This window comes from Anomaloglossus baeobatrachus, chromosome 3, assembly GCF_048569485.1.
Source record: "Anomaloglossus baeobatrachus isolate aAnoBae1 chromosome 3, aAnoBae1.hap1, whole genome shotgun sequence".
Taxonomy (NCBI): Eukaryota; Metazoa; Chordata; class Amphibia; order Anura; family Aromobatidae; genus Anomaloglossus; species Anomaloglossus baeobatrachus.
Genome location: NC_134355.1, coordinates 598,339,341 through 598,357,404, shown reverse-complemented (window position 1 = coordinate 598,357,404; position 18,064 = coordinate 598,339,341). Strand labels below are relative to the sequence as shown.

At 39.1% G+C, this 18,064-nt stretch overlaps 1 protein-coding gene across 3 annotated transcripts in view; it reads right to left on the bottom strand.

The window, feature by feature from the left end:
* LOC142296918 (ephrin type-A receptor 3-like) overlaps positions 1 to 18,064 on the bottom strand; it is a 448,562-nt gene that overhangs the window by 94,405 nt on the left and 336,093 nt on the right. For all 3 annotated transcript variants that reach the window (XM_075341041.1, XM_075341040.1, XM_075341042.1), the window contains 3 exons: positions 16,894 to 16,961; positions 11,546 to 11,671; positions 5,128 to 5,313 (listed from right to left, as the gene is read on the bottom strand). In XM_075341041.1, the coding sequence (XP_075197156.1) occupies positions 5,128 to 5,313; positions 11,546 to 11,671; positions 16,894 to 16,961 (380 nt within the window). The remainder of the gene's footprint in view (positions 1 to 5,127; positions 5,314 to 11,545; positions 11,672 to 16,893; positions 16,962 to 18,064) is intronic.

Below are 18,064 nucleotides of genomic sequence, written 5' to 3'. Positions count from 1 at the left end.
GCTCACACATCACCAATCCTGAAATGTCGGTCTGATACTGTGAAAAGTTAAAACTGCAATATATTCAGGTGCGTGGTGCATGTCTATGGAAGTAGAGGTTATTGATGCACCCAGAGACCTCTAGAAGTGAACTGACCAGTGGGCATTCTGTACATGCGCACCAGCACTGCCATATACCCTAGAAATGAATGGAATAATAGTTACAGTTACTCAATTGTGTGGCTCCATTCACAAGCAATCAAATTAGATCCTTTTGGGGTCAATGACCGCTACTTCTGCTGAAATATTTATCTTCTTTAGAAGTAAAGGGCTGACAAACGCAAGCTAGAATGGACTCCTTCTCTCCAGGACCCCATAGAGCCACATTGCAATATATTCCATAGAAGCAGCCTAATGCACTATTAGAGCTCGTGCCGATGACTGTATTTTCAGTCTGAGTGCTATCCGTCAAAAAATCGAATCACACTCGGCTCAATGTTATTCAATGAGGCAGTGCACATGTCCGATTTTTTCTTTAGACCACTGGGCTGGTGGAAAAAAATTACAGCATGCATGATTTGCCTCTAACAGATAGCACTCGGCCATTCAAGTCTATGGGTCCATAAAAAAATCAGACCACAATAAGAGGACAGCCGATTTTCACAGACTGACAGAATGGAGAAGGTGGAGAAACTTTTTTTTCCCACCTTGATTCAGACTCTGATTGGCATAATCAGACTGTTTTTTTCTGATGGAGAAAATACGGTCATATGAACCTACCCTAAATGTGGCCAATTACTGCTTCCATTCACTCTCAGAAGAGCAGAGATCTTGAAAACTATTAAAGTTTGAATGAAAAAGTTTTTACACAGGATAAGCGATAACTGGTTGATCGCTAACGTTTCAAATGGTGTGACCCCCGTTGATCCAGAGAAGGGTAAACAGAAATCTCTTGCTATACTGGAGCACTATAGCGTTCTGATCCTTGTCAATGGGACTGCCGAGGATAGCCAATTACAGGATTCACTTATCTCCAGCATTTTCAAAACCTGTTCTCACAATCAGTGGGGGCCCCAAATCCCAGTCAGACCCAAGCAATTCGCTAGTTATCACCTATCCAGATATGGGAAGAACCCTTAAAGGGAACCTGTCAGGTCCACTACGTCCACCACCCTAGCAGCATTCATGGCTGTGTGCCCAAATTCAGAAGCAGGGCGGACGCTTCTCAGCTTCATTACGCGCACTGTGCATGACCGGAATTTCAAAAGACGTGTGCGTGAGCCATCTTCCAGATTTCTGGTCACGTGCAGTGTGCCTAATAATGTCAGTGTACGCTCACCAGGCTTCAAAGGTGCACAGACACAGCCGAAATGAGTCGTGCATGTGCACAAGATTTCAAGGGACTGCAATGATGCCAACACATGAAAATCATGTTATCACACCCACAAGGCGTAATAACATGGAAAAAGGGCCAACCAGTCAGGGGCACTAACACCTCTGCGACTGGTCGGAGGCCTAATTAGGATATGGAAAGTGAGGTTTATGGGTAGTTTTCTTAAACATTCATATTAGTCAATAGCATTATACAGGGATGGTTAGGGAGGGAATTTGGGCATACAGGTATGAAACTGCTGGGTTTGAGGGCATAGGGGACCTGACAGGTAGTGTAGTAGTGAAACAAAAACATAAAATAAACCTCAATTCATTATACAATACGGATACAACTTTACAGGGTATAAACTATGGCAGAATCGAAGTCTTACAATGACCTGACATTTCACCTTACACTATACAGGGAATACAAGACCTTGGATGTATATTATGGGAATGTCTATACATGAGTTCTTGCAGCAGCCAGCAATTATCCTATAAACTGTCCTACAAATATATCCTCTCCGAGGGGCTGACATTTAATCTTATTGTCTTTTCCCTGATGGGGCAAACAGTTCAACCTGTCCGCTTTTATTTCTGCATTTCAGTCTGTAACCCTAGTGTCAATTGAATATTGATTTTTTAATACGTTTTGTAAGTACCTGGCACTATGCCATGGCAGTGATGTAGGTGAGGGGTGCACGTCTGATCAAAGCCACAGATCAGCGTAACCGGATTAACAAATCACCGCGGTTATGACAGGAGTGGTCAGAGTATATAGCCATTAATCAAAGCATCGATGTCTTTAAAGACACCTTACACACTACAAAAAGGAAGCAAGGTAGATGAAGGATTTACAGTGGAGCAGATGGAACTCATTTTCTCATTTTTAATTATGAAAGGAGATGTCTGATATAAAATATATATATATATATATATCCTTCATGGAATTCCGGAGTTAAAGAGTTTTTTCTAAAAAGTAGGGAATGGTAGAACAAATGCATTAACCGCTTTTCTCCAGGGTCACATTTTGTTTCTTTGCTTTTGCTTCTTCTTCACCTTTTTTCAAAACTCACATGTTATTTTTTTTCCATCAATGTAAACACGTAAAAGCTTGTTTTTACAGGACGAGTTGTACTTTTGAATGACACAATTCATTTTGCGATACAATGTACTGGAAACTGGGAAAAAAAAATCCAAGTGTGATGAAATGGAGAAAAATGAAAATCTCCCATTGTTTATGGGTTTTGCGTAGTAAGTATGACATGACAATATGATTCTCCAGGTCAATATAACTGTATGATCACAGAAATATCGATCTTGTATACTTTATGCTTTTCTTTTTTTACTTGCATAATGAAGAAAAATTCATAAAGAAGGAAAAAAATAAATTGGTTTGTGTCTCCAATTTCCGAGACCCGTAACTGTGTGAAGGCTTATGTTTGCGTTGGGAGCTGTAGTTTTTATTGAGACCATTTTGGGGTACATAGAATGTTTAATTGGATTTTATTGCATTTTTTTAGAGGTGCGGTGAGTGAAAAATGGCAATTCTGTTTTTTCTAATTTACCATATGGGTCAATTAATTTTATATTTTCATGATAGGTCAGACTTTAATGGAGATGCCAATATCAAATATGTTTTTTTTCTTTATATTTAAACTGTGAAAAAAGGAAATTAATTTAAAAGATTACATTTTATATATATTTTTAAACATCAATTTTTTTTATTTTTTAGTGGACTTGAATCTCCACCCTTTTGATGATGTGTTCTAATATACTGCAATATTTAAGCATTTCTGTATAAAGTGAAAATGTTATTTTTACTAACAAAAGCTGACGGGTATGGAACTGGCTCAGTTGTGCCTATACACCCACACCAAATATATGATTTACAATTATATCGTGAGTTAAGAAGGTGTTAATTAAACTCCACCATTCTAGTACAGTCCCTCTGGTGGATACTAATGCTACTGTAGAGATGGTGGCATTTCTATCTGTAGCCTGATGCTATACATACCAGCTAAGGCCAGTAATTGGCTGCAATTTTCATGATAATGATAGACAGGATGCCATTTCTGCAGGACTATTGGGGGACCATCGAAGAAACAGTGCTGATAATACCAGCCCCCAGCTATCTGCATTACCATCCACTCTATTTTTGATAACCATCCAAGGTAAAGTTGAAAGCTGAGGGTTGGAGACCCCAGCTGTCTGCTTTACCTGCTGTAGTTATCAAAAATAGAAGGACTCCATGTTATTTTTTTTATTTACTCCCTATCCACATTTGTTTGCCAGGCAATTGCCCCATTTTGTTTCCTGTTGTATCCCCCCTAGCCCTTACTATGACCATTTTACAGCCATTTTCCAGCGCAGAAGTTTGGGTCTGCATTGAGTTATATCGGTTTTGGAGTCCAGGGTCAAATTCAGGTAAAGTCCGAGTCCCGAACTGAACCACTCATCCCTACTGACGTGCAAAAGGGTAATAATATTTTGAACTTTTGACTTACAGGCTTCATATCTCACCATCCATTACAGCTTTGAATGTGAATCTACCTCTGTTTTATAGGCAATCATCTTGGCTATCTCATACATAAGTTTGACTGAAAAAATATTTAGCATATAATTAGTTATGTAGGTTCTTGTTATGTCACTATATTGTTACTGTTTTGCTCCTAAAAATCTAAATTAAAATTTTTATTATTCTGTTAATATTTTGTAAGTCCACCATTGACATCCAACACTGAATTAATGCTTCTGGGCATACTCTCAATCAAATTCAAGCAGGACTCAACCAAAATCTGATCCTGGGTCTCTTCTACATGTTCCCAATGTTGGTGCATAATGGTTGACTCACTTGAGTATGTATATAGCATTTTCTTCAAATCTACCCACAAGTGTTTGATTGGGTTGAGGTCTACGGACTGTGGAGGCCAATCAAGCAACTCTACTTCATTGTCATTGAATCATTTGTTTGCCAATCTTGACGTATGCTTTGGGTCGTTGTTTTGCGGCAACACTATGTCGTCCTTTTCATACCCATAGCACTCAAGTATACAAAGTAACTCATCTTTTAGGATACTCAAATACAGCTAAGCATTGAAACCACCATAGATCCTGGTCAAGTATCCAATACCTTTGGCTGTGAAACAACCCTATATTATCATGATTCCTCCACCGATCTTGACAATTTCTTGATTCGTTAGCCTTTTTTTCCCTTGTTTCTTCCAGACCCATTTGCACCCATCAAAGCCTAGTCTATTGACTTTGTCTCATCACTCCAAATCACCTATGGAGTGCAAGGCTTTCTTAAATTGTAATCTACTGATGCTGTAAAATGCAAGAACACTGGTAAAATCCAAAGCGTGGAAGTCCTGTGTATCTGCAGTAATTACAAGCATGTTTATACGAGCCGACACTAAACGACTGTCATTCAGATACAGTACTTATTTGCTGATAGGCAGTTGTTTAATTTCCTATTTAAACTAGGCGTACCGTACTAGAAGCTGGTTGATCAATCTGTGCACAAAGACTGCCATTGCTCTCAAAAGCTCAGATGTTGTTTACACAACATGACGTGCTGCCGAGTTCATTGATCTTTTGTGCAGCACAAAGGATCATTTCACCTGACGAACAAGCATTGCCTGGGTGATCAGTATTCTGTTTTCATTCCCTGATTAGGAATGCACCTATATGAGATTTGTGCAGTGTAAATGCAACCTTTTTTTTCTGTGGATCATATTGATATATGTTAGAAAAAGAAGTAAAATAACGACTTACATTTGGTGACCACTCCTTCCAATCTTATAATGTTCGGATGATCAAACTGGCCCATGATGCTGGCTTCTCCTAAAAAATCTCTCCTCTGTTTCTCAGCATACCCAACCTTTAGGCTCTTAATAGCCACACAGATTTCCCTCTTACTGGGTAGCTTTAGGCGTCCACTGCAAACTTCTCCAAACTCCCCTGTCAAGACATGAAACAAATTGTCTCTAACAAGTAAATTTATGTATATTGGCTGTTATTCGATTGCATATCCTGCACACTGCTATCTAAACCAGTATTAATGCCCATATAGAAATAATCATTGTCTGGATTTTCTTTGAAGATGTAGAAATGGAGATGCGTCATCAGTAAGCTGAATCTTGTATTAGCGATTGTCTTTATGACCAGTATCAATTTGGGCACTAGCATTGGGAAACTACTAAAGAGCATCATGAAAGGAATACAATTCTGTATATAGAAGATTAGAAAAACTAATAAATAAAATACTAGGCATTTTATATTAAAGGGTTCTTATAGGGAACTGTGGATATGGGAAACTGTGAATGCCATCATACTGTATATGGGGAGCTGTGGGGGAAATCATACTGTATATAAGGAGTTGTGGGGGACATCATTCTGAGTATTGGGAGCTGTCGGGGGCATGATACTATATAGGGAACTGTTGGGCCATCATACTCTATATAGGGAACTGTGGGGTTATACTGTCTATAGGGAGCTGTGGGGGAACATCAAACTGCATATAGGGAACTGTAAATGCCATCATACTATATATGTGGAGCTGTAGGGGAAATAATCCTGTATTCCAAGCCTTTGGTATTAAACGTCTACAGCACATGGCCAGGACTGTCTAGATCAGTGGGCCATAGCATCTGCCCATACAGTTTTGTGTAGGTGCCTCCTCTTGGAGTAGACAATCACAGTGACATTTTATTTTATCTTTTCTAGTTGCTCTTTTCCCTGTTTCATGCAAAATGCAAGGAGCTTATTAGTATATTTTGAGCCCCCTGTAATAGTTTTTTAGGATTTATGTGCGTTAGACAATCACTTTACTGCAGGCCACTTTTGCAATGAAGTAAGATGAGCATGCAGTATTCTGAGATGGCTGTCAAAGGGCAATATTGTGCCATCCCCTTGAAGCAGGGGAATGTACTGTGGGGCCCCATACTTTCATATAGGAAGCTGTGAGGCAATCATACTGTATACAGTGAGCGGTGGGGGACATTATATTGTATGTAGGGAGCTGTGGAGGACAGCAAACTGCATACAGGGAACTGCGCCATCATATTGTATATGGGGAGCTGTGGAGGAAATCATACTATATATAAGGAGCTGTGGGGGACATCATGCTGAGTATTGGGAGCTGTTTGGGTCATGATACTATACAGTGTGTCCACCCATATCCTGTCCACCGCCATTAACTTGAGAACGGTGGCAGCTATAGGCATAGAAGTGGTCTCTAGGTATAGTAAAGTAGCCATGCCCTATGCAATGAAACCACCTATAGCACCACCTGGTGGAAAACAACGGAGTTAGCATTTTTATCTCGAAAACAGAACGAGATAGAGAAAAAAAATGAATCAAAAAATTGTAGGGCATCATCAATTCATTACGAATTGACACTTTGCATACAGAAATGCTATGATATGAAACCCATGACCCCCCAAAACTTTGAATGCTGGTCACGCATATGGCGCTCATTTAACTTTGATGCTCAAAGTGGCCCCCGTCATCTGCAATGCCCATCTGGACTCTGCACAGCATACTGTATATTGCTGCACATTGTGCAATATGGCAGGTGACACGTTTGCACAAACATCTGTGATACGTCGTTGTAGGTCCTGCAATGTTGGTGGAGGGGTCGCATACACCTGCTGTTTGATGTGACCTCACAGAAAGAAGTCCAATGGAGTCAGGTCAGGTAAGCGTGGAGGCCACTCCACACAGCCACCATACCCAATGACTTGTAGGAAGGTCTCCATGAGGTATTGCTTCATGTCCGCAGCCTTGTGATTTTTACACGTTCTAATCATAGCATTTCTGTATGCAAGGTGTCGATTCGAATTGAATTGATGATGCCCTACAACTTTGTAATTCACTTTTTTTCTCTATCTCGTTCCGTTTTTGAGATAAAAATGCTAGCTCCGTTGTTTTCCACCAGGTGGCACTATAGGTAGTTTCATAGCACATGGATACTTTACTATACCTAGACACCACTTCTATACCTATAGCTGCCGCCGTTCTCAACGTAATGGCGGTGGACAGGATATGGGTGGACACACTGTATAGGAAACTGTTGGGCTATCATACTCTATATAGGGAGCTATGGGGTTATACTGTATATAGGGAGCTATGTGGGCTATCATGAAGTATATAGAGAGCTGTGGGAGACATACTGTACAAAAGAGCTGTGTGGGACATCATACTGCATATGAAGCTGTGTGGGTCATCACAGGTCATATAGGTAGCTATAAGTGCAATAATACTGTAAGTAGAGAGCTGCGGGGACCTATAATACTGTGTACAGAGCTGTGGGAAGCAACATACTGTACATAGGAAACTGTGATGGCCATCATAGAATATATAGAGGACTGTGTGAGACATCATACTCTAAATAAGGAGCTGTGGGGGCTATCATACTATATATTTGGAGCTGTAAAGGCCATAATACCAAATAGAGAATTGCTGGGTCATTATACTGTATATACGGTAGCGAGCTGTGGGGTTATCATTCTGTATACAAAGGGCTATGTGGCCATCAAACTGTATGTAGGGAGCATTGGGGGCCATCACACTGTATATAGAGATGTGTGTGGACAATCATAATGTATATAGGGAGCTGTAGGCCATCATACCGTATACAGTGAACTGTTGGGGACGTCATATTATACAAATGGAGCTGATGTGAATATCATACTTGGTATAGGGAGTTGTGGGGAATCAAACTGTCTATAGAAGACTGTGGGGCCATGACATTGTGTATGATGGCTGTAGAAAGGAGGCATAAAATAGAGAGGGCACAGCATAAAGAAGGTGTTTTATAGTGTGGGGAACAGGTTGAAGTGGCCAGCACGATGGACAGTGTGGAGATAGGCACAGCGTGGGGAGAAACGGTGGAGAGGGGACAGCCAGAAATAGGAAAAGTAAGGTGGTTATACTTCATAAGGGAAATAGAGTGGAGGTTATAGGTCATAAAGGGTGATGGTGTATTAACAAAGTTCATAATGATGATTATGTCGAGGCTACAGTTTATAAGGGAGGAAAGTGTTAAGGTAATATTTTATAAGAGGACAGTGTGGGGTGAGGGTCAATTATTCATCAGGGGAACAGCATGGAAAGATATTTTTATTCAGTACCAATATAATGGCACTCATATTTCAAGTGTGCAATGTCGTGGTATGCTGCATTAGACCGTCAAAGAAACTTATGGGAACATATCCAATGAATGATGTTACCCAGGTACTTGGGTGTAAATGTTTATTTGTGATACTAACTCTCATCAGTACTCTGGTTCCTGTATGATTAACAGCCTTGTGATGACTGGTAACAACAACAATTTGTATTTACATACCACTGTTAAGGACATACTACAAGTTGTAGGTTCATGTGATACCAATGTATATTGTGGGGGCCGAATTGACATTTCAAACAATCGCTGTACTAAACTTGGTGATGTATTCATGTGCTGATGATTGTTCTGGTGCTGTATACATGTACTGATCGTGGTTCTGACGCTATATACATGTGCTGGTGGTGGTTCTGGTGCTGTATTTATGTATTGATTATGGTTGTGGAGATGCATTCATGCACAGATGTTGATTCTGGTGATGCATTCATTTAATGATGATGGTTCTGGTGCTGTATTCATGTGCACTTGGTAAATCTCATGCTGTGTTCCTGTATTGATGGTGGTTCAGGTGCTGTATTCAAGTACTCAAGTAACTTTTATGCTTAATTCCTGCAATGACGGTGGTTTTGTTGTTGAATTAATTATGGTGGTTCTAGTGCTGTATTCAGTTCATGTATTTAAGGTGGTTTTGGTGCTGTATGCATCACATTGATGAAGGTTCTGGTGTTGTATTATTTTGCTTTTTTTATTTAATACACTATTTTGATATACTAACAAATCTTTTGACAGGCTGTAACTCAAAATCATAATATCCACTAGTTGGCTACTTATATCCACATATATGATAATCTTCTATAGACTGTGCATCACAAAATCATGTTATTTCAAAGCTGCTCATTAGGCTCCATTCATCTTTAAATTTGGCAAGACAAGAGGAAAGGTAAAATAGGACACATCTGTAAAAGCAAACTTAAAATTATCACCCGAAAAATCAGCCCACTTGTAGCCAAACCACTGAAGTGCTGAAGCAAAGAGTGGGTAAACTGGGCAACCATTTTTTACTGACACAGTCTTCTGGTCACACACTCTTAATCTGTAAATTTTGCAGAAATACATATTTCCCTCTCTTGAAATGATGTTACTATACAGACTACACCAGAGTACACGGAGTTCAAGAGAGCAAGTTTCCTGCTTTTAGCTTTCCTATGAAGAATTTAGTATCTGAAACATTGAAATGTTATTAAGGAGCTTTTAGTATCAAAGTCACGGAGTTGGGACTTGTTCTTTTCCCACTTCAATGAGAAGAAACATCTTGGTAGAGAATGGTAATGGACAGAGCAGCATTAATCAGGACTGTACTCTCTACAAAGGTACTTAACATCCTTCTATGGGAAGGAGAAACTAATGTGATTGGGGAGGTTGCTGATCAAAAGCCCACTCCGAGGAGCGATGATGTGGAGGAGAAAGCTTCTAAACTAGAGGATCTATAATGGAGAAAAAGGGGATTTAGAGATCAAAAATGTTGTGTGCTAAAATACTATTAAAGACTGAAAGAGTACATAGGCAGAACATAGGGAGATAGAGAGATAGATAGAGGGATATATAGATAGATAGATAGATAGATAGAGGGATAGATAGATAGAGGGATAGATAGAGGGATAGATAGATATATAGATAGGTAGATAGGTAGATAGATAGATAGAGGGATAGATAGAGGGATAGATAGATAGATAGATAAATAGATAGATAGATAGATAGATAGAGGGATAGATAGATAGATAGATAGACAGATAGAGGGATAGATAGATAGATAGACAGATAGAGGGATAGATAGAGGGATAGATAGATAGATAGATAGATAGACAGATAGAGGGATAGATAGATAGATAGATAGATAGATAGATAGATAGACAGATAGAGGGCTAGATAGAGGGATAGATAGATAGATAGACAGACAGATAGAGGGATAGATAGAGGGATAGATAGATAGAGGGATAGATAGATATATAGATAGGTAGATAGATAGGTAGATAGATAGATAGAGGGATAGATAGAGGGATAGATAGATAGAGGGATAGATAGATAGATAGATAGATAGATAGATAGATAGATAGATAGAGGGATAGATAGATAGATAGATAGATAGATAGAGGGATAGATAGATAGATGGATAGATAGATAGAGGGATAGATAGATAGATAGATGGATAGATAGAGAGATGGATAGATAGAGAGATGGATAGATAGAGAGATGGATAGATAGATAGATAGATAGATAGATAGATAGATAGATAGAGGGATAGCTAGAGGGATAGATAAATGGATAAACAGAATAGATAGAGGGATAGATAGGATAGGAAATGCAAGAGATAGTAGAAAGTAGAAAGTTCATAGAATTTTAGATTAGAAATAAAGTAAATACAGACAATAAATTAAATACAAATACATAAAAGATTGACAAGATAGATAAAAAGAGTAAATACATTAAATTTAACATAATTAAAAAATGATAGATAGATAGGACATGGAATGCAATAGATAGTAGATAGTTAATAGAATTTTAGATTTGAGATAAAATAAATACAAACAATAAAAACAAATAAAAGATTGACAAGGGATAGATAGATAGATAGATAAAGAGAGTAAACACATGAAATTTAACATAAGTAAAAAATGATAGATTGATAGATAGATTGATAGATAGGATATGAAATGCAATGTATAGTAGATAGTTCATGAAATTTTAGATTTGAGATAAAGTAAATACACACAATAAAAACAAATAAAAGATTGACAATGGATAGATGGATAGATAAATAAATAGAGTAAATACATGAAATTTAACATAATTAAAAAATGATAGATAGATAGATAGAGGGATAGATAATGGATACATAGATAGATAGTTAGATAGATAGATAGATAGATAGATATAGATAGATAGATAGATAGATAGAGTTTTATATCGAAAGAATCCTATATAATCTTCCCGATACACTTTCCTAGGTGATAAGATTGATGACTATAAAGCCAGGACAATTTACTAGGTGTCACATAAGTCACTCACCTGCACCTATCACACGTTCTATACGGATATTGGAGACATCAATCTCTTTAGCAAAGTCCCGTACAGCCTGGTTGGGATCCTCATATGTGTGCGGGTGGACATAGGTTCTACTTCCAGGCAGCTTCACTAGCAACACAAAAACATATAGGTTAAAAGAAACTCTTCTTCTGCAGACTAGAGCACCTGGGCAGCATCCTCATTTGTATACATTGCCGTGATCAGCAGTATGCAAAATATACTTAGAGTAACAATACTCCTGTCTGACATCTTGTATTATAGGTTCGTTAGTCATCACAATCACCGGTACATTGTGTTTAATTCCAGCTGATGTTATATTTACAGACAAGCTGATATTGAGAAGGCTGGTGCATTGATAAACAGAAAAGAGAAGATGTGTGAATGGAGGCGAGTCTTGTAGTGGTAGCTGCGTATTAATTTAGTATTTTATAGAAAGCTTTGTATAACGTTCCTCCGATGAAGTGTCATAGCCAGACCTCTTTCATCCACACTGGCCATTATTGCAAGCAATCCAATAATTCTCATGACAAAGGTGCATATCCCACATCTGCTCCAACCCTGGTCTTATCTAACCGCACACACGAGCTTCATGCTCAGCAAGGGACAAGGAGGAAATAAACTTGGTTCATTTAGGCCTCCAAATGCTGTCATGTGTGCTTCATGAAACATAATGGTCGCTCTTTGAGACCAAAACTGGTTCCGCTCTTCAGACTTTACACACGTGATGCACAGTATGGAGCTGGAAATGAATTATCTGTCCCAGGCAATTTCCAAAAAAATGATGTGCAGGTCCCTTCTAGGAAAAAGATAAGGTTTCTATTTCTTCTAACTGTTGCTTTGAGTTTGTTTAGAGCAAAAATGTGTAAAAAGAAGAAAATGATATCAAGTTCAAAATGTTCCTTTTAAAATTTAAATTGTATTTCACACCTAAAATGCATAATTTTGGGTTCTAACGATGCCATAAATTACTATGACCGGTGCAGCAGTATTGAATAATCCAATAGATGACAATAATAATAATGATGCAATGTAGTAAAACATTTCATTGAAACCTATGGAGTTTACAAAAAGGTTTAACATAAAGCTCAATAGCCTAAATAAAATATCAGTAATAAACCCCAAATAAGGAGTTATTTGCAGTATTGGATTTTTCAGATAAGACAGAGGGGTGCAATAGAATGTTTTAACCCCTTCAGGGTTAAGGTCCTGACCTCAAACTTTTAACCCCCTTTAATTTCACACCTATTTAATGTGCAAATTGTACCTTTACAAGTGGAAAAAAAGTATTAAATTTTTTATTACTAGTGATATCGTAAGAGATGCAGTTCTAAAAAAGTTACAGAAATGTGGCACAAACCACACGATTGAACCACGTACAGTCAGACACTGTTATCATATAGAGACATTGTATTATAGGCACAGATAGTCATTAATAGGTGGAGCTTCATTTCTTCTATCATATTTAGTTACACAAATAGAGGCTGGAGGCTTTTATCACAACAAAAGATATTATGGGCAATAAACAATCTAGCGATAGAGAATGTAGAACTAGCGGAGAAAGGTTGAACTCAATTGGCATATATCTTTTTTCAACCTATGTATCAACTGTTCATGAAGGGCATTTAATACTCAAGATTTCATTGCATGATGGTAATGCATCCATATTTACAGAGGGTGCTCCATTGGGTGCTCTACAAACGCTGATAGCCTGAGCTGGCACCCGTGATAACACATGTGAACAGTTTTTAATTGGATGACATTTTGTGGTACTGTTTGCACCCATGTGGTCTTAAGCATAAATCCAGACAAGGACAAACTCTGCTTGGGGTTTTTATGTTGTCTTTATGTTTGTATGTGTATTTTCACTCTGTGTTTGCAAGAATATTCTCATTCTCCCTGTGTTTATGTGTTCATTCTCACTTTCCCTCTGCTTGTGTTGTCCCTATCCTGTGTGTGTGTGTGTGTGTCTGTGTGTGTGTGTGTGTGTGTGTGTGTGTGTGTGTCTGTGTGTGTGTGTCTGTGTGCGTGTATTCTCATTTTCCCTGTGCTTGTGTTCTCACTATCCTGTGTGTGTATTCTCACTTTCCCTGTGCTTGTGTTCTTACTATCGTGTGTGCATGTGTGTGTATTCTCATTTTCCCTGTGCTGGTGTGTTCATTCTCACTTCTACTGGGTTTGTGTATGTATGTTTATCATTCTCCCTTTGTTTATGTGTTCATTCTCACTTTCCCTGTGCTTGTGTTCTCACTATCTTGTGTGTTTGTGTGTGTGTGTGTGTGTGTGTGTATTATCATTCTCCCAGTGCTGGTGTGTTCATTCTCACTCCCGCCCTGGGTTTGTGTATGTATTTCTATCATTCTCCCTTTGTTTATGTGTTCTTTCTAACTTTCCCTGTGCTTTCGTGTGGATTCTCACTTTTTCTGTTTGTGTGTGCGCTCTCTTTCTCCCTGTGTCTGTGTAGATTCTCACTCTTCATATTTGTGTATACATTCTCACTCTCCCTGTGTTTGTGTGAGTATTCTCATTCTCCCTGTGTTTATGTGCTCATTCTCACTTTCTCTGTGCATGTGTGTGTATTCTCCCTCTCCCTATGTTTGTGTTCATTCTCATTCTCCTTGTGTATGTGTGTGTATTGTCACTCTTCATATTTGTGTGTGCATTCTCACCTCCATGTGTTATATGTGGATTCTCACTGCCCCTGTGTTTGTGTGTGCATTCTCTTGCTTCGTATTTGTCCGTATTCTCTTCTCCGTGTTTGTGTGGGTGTTCTCTTTTTAATTCAATAACTAAAATATATTAGTAAGAGCAACTTATTCCTATTTGCAAAAGACCTCGAAAACTTTTATGTCCCTGGAAATCTCTGTAAATGTCATGAATGTATATGCACAAAGCATCCTTATCTACATACATATTTTTATGACAATATCCATTCTCATTTCTTGCTTATATATGTATATATATATATATGTATATGTATATATATATATATATATATATATATATATATATATATATATATGAGAAAAAAGGAACAGTCGTACACTGTGAAGAACCACAATAAATTCTACCTCATAAATATTTTTGGAGGTATTTAGAATATTAAAATGGCCATTGTAATACTAGCCCAATGCCCCTTTTTAGGGCACCCTACTTTGCTGGGCCCTACGCTAAATAAATATATATATATATATATATATATATATATATATTTATCTATATTTATATATATATATACTGCTCAAAAAAATAAAGGGAACACAAAAAATACCATTGTTCTGTTTAAGCGTTCCCTTTATTTTTTGAGCGGTATATATATATATATATATATATATATATATATATATATACTGATTAAGCCTAAAAAAATGTGGCTTCTCCTTCCATTTGCTTGGGACTCTTATCTGCAGTTTTGCGAATATTTTAGACCAAAATATACCACAAATGGATGTATAGAGGTAAAGTTATGCGTGTACATGTATTTCCAGATAAAACATGTGTAAGAGCTTAAAGGGTAAATCTTATGGTCTTATATGGGTATGTTTACACAGTGCTTGGAAAAACTAGCAACTTTGTAAATCATTTCTTATGAAAATTTAAAGATATATTCAAGATATTAATTTCTTTTTGTTGTTTACTGCAATGTGCCAAGGGGAACATGTGCACTGCTGACAAGTTCTTTCTTATTGAGCTTGGGAGAATTGCGGTTAGCCTAACCGGGATCACTGAAGCACGATGTTAGCTCCTCATCCTGGCCAGCTTCAGTCCCTCTCTGCTCCCGATGCTGCAGAGGTAAGGCTGTCTCATATGACAACAATGCTGCTGGCCGGAACTGTCACTCAAGCAGTAGTGCCAGTACTGTCACTCAAGCAGTAGTGCCGGAACTGTCACTCAAGCATTAGTGCCGGTACTGTCACTCAAACAGTAGTGCCGGAACTGTCACTCAAGCATTAGTGCCGGTACTGTCACTCAAGCAGTAGTGCCGGAATTGTCACTCAAGCAGTAGTGCCGGAACTGTCACTCAAGCAGTAGTGCCGGTACTGTCACTCAAGCATTAGTGCCGGTACTGTCACTCAAGCAGTAGTGCCGGAATTGTCACTCAAGCAGTAGTGCCGGAACGGTCACTCAAGCAGTAGTGCCGGTACTGTCACTCAAGCATTAGTGCCGGTACTGTCACTCAAGCAGTAGTGCCGGAATTGTCACTCAAGCAGTAGTGCCGGAACTGTCACTCAAGCAGTAGTGCCGGAACTGTCACTCAAGCATTAGTGCCGGTACTGTCACTCAAGCATCAGTGCCGGTACTGTCACTCAAGCACAAGTGCCGGCCCACCGTGCAGCGAGAAAGTTGGGAGTGGTAACCAACCATTAGGATCCTTCTCAAAGAGAAAAACTGGTAAAAGAAAGCCCAGTTCTCTGGGACTCTACGTTACCTGACATCCATCTGTATACACAGTCCATACACATAACAGGGCAATAACAGACTACAACAGTCCTCGCTCTTTGACCTTGTATTTTAATGTCATTCACAATTACTGTACAACATCAGAAACATACAGTTCATACAGCGATATTTTGTATCCAAATGGCTATTTTAAAAATGGATCCGACCCCACGAGCAGTGTCATCGACATGTAATCAAAAGTAAAGCACATGTACAGAAAAAATACATTCATGGTCCCTGTATCCAATCTGCTACATCAATATTATATGTATAATCATAGAAATGTTATTACAAATCCATAATGATAATGGATACATCAGCTATGTACATATGAAATCTTAGAAATACACATGAGTAATAAAAAATGTTTACATAAAAAAAAAAGAATTTCGGGAAGACTTTCCACAAGCTGGTGATGGACAGACGTGGTGAACAATTCATTGGAGCACATGTGGTCATACATCATGTTCATATCACACCTAGGGTCTACAGTACAGTATCTACAATGTTAGATGTCAAAAATGCCAAGGTTTTATACACAGTTTATTGACCTTTTTTCACGAAAGTCCACAGCACCGCCTCTATCCGTGGTAATGAGAGGAAAATAATATGCCTACTATATTTTATTCGTAAACTCATTTTTCTACACTGTAGCTCACAAGAAAAGCTCTCGACACGTAGCAAGTCCCAAAACATGGAAAAATTTGACCTAATGCATCATGGAACCTAACAGACTTTCCCAACATCACATCTCTACAGCACAATGGAGAGCACTGGCCAAGAGTCCTTACAGTCCTTGATTACAACACCCTTTTGTAGTTATCACACCTCCCAGCAGAGGGCAGAGTATATCTAGAGTGACCAAGTGGAGTCAGTGAAGACCCAGCTCTTACCTCTTCCATGTTGGAAGTGCATCTTGTCTTCGTCTGGGTCTTGCTTTGCTTTAATATAACCACAGTGCCTATGAATACATAAAGATATACATACACATTACATATTTTTCACTTTTAAGCATGACTTTATTACCATTGGCTGCACAAATGCTGGTGTTTGCCAATTCGAATTTGGTTGTATATACCAGATTAACAATGACGTAATAGTTTGAACCATGGCTGCAGATCACAGCAAGAAAGAAATAACATCTATGTTATGTCCAATCCTCTTGGAGATGTTGAAAGGGTTTACCAGGATTGCAATATAGATTGCCTTTCTGCAACATCCAGAAGCAGTGTACCGGGTCTATGATGGGCACAATGGCCGCCAATGCCACACAGCCATCCATAATTTAGCAGCAGCCCCCTGTAGTTCCTTGCCACCTCTGGAGTGTGGCACAGCGCCATTATTATGAGAAAAGTGAAGCCACAATAGTTGACTGTATGCCGCAAGGGACAGGCTGTGAGCACTTGTGGTAGTGGATCAGTATTAAAGAAAAGCTAACTTATTATTTTGTTACTTATTGTCCAGGCAATAAGTAATATAATTCATTATTTTATTTTACTTCATTCTTACCCAAATACTATGCTGTAGTGGTGTTTCAGTGCCTAGTTTGTACTCCTATAGAAGTTGCTTTTAACTGGTGTTCTTCGAAGATCCATAAACTTTGACAAGCAGTCAAAGTATTGGAATCCTACTGAGTAAGGAGTACTTTGCACACTACGACATCGCAAGCCGATGCTTGCGATGCCGAGCGCGACAGTCCCTGCCCCCGTCGCAGCAGCGATATCTTGTGATTGCTGCCGTAGCGAACATTATCGCTACGGCAGCTTCATATGCACTCACCTGCCCTGCGACATCGCTCTGGCCGGCGAACCGCCTCCTTCCTAAGGGGGTGGGTCGTGCGGCGTCACAGCGACGTCACACGGCAGGCGGCCAATAGAAGCGGAGGGGCGGAAATGAGCAGGACGTAAACATCCCACCCACCTCCGTCCTTCCGCATAGCCGGCATGAGCCGCGGTGACGCAGGTAGGAGATGTTCCTTGCTCCTGCGGCTTCTCACACAGCGATGTGTGCTGCCGCAGGAACGAGGAACAACATCGTAGCGTCGCTGCAGCTACATTATAGAAA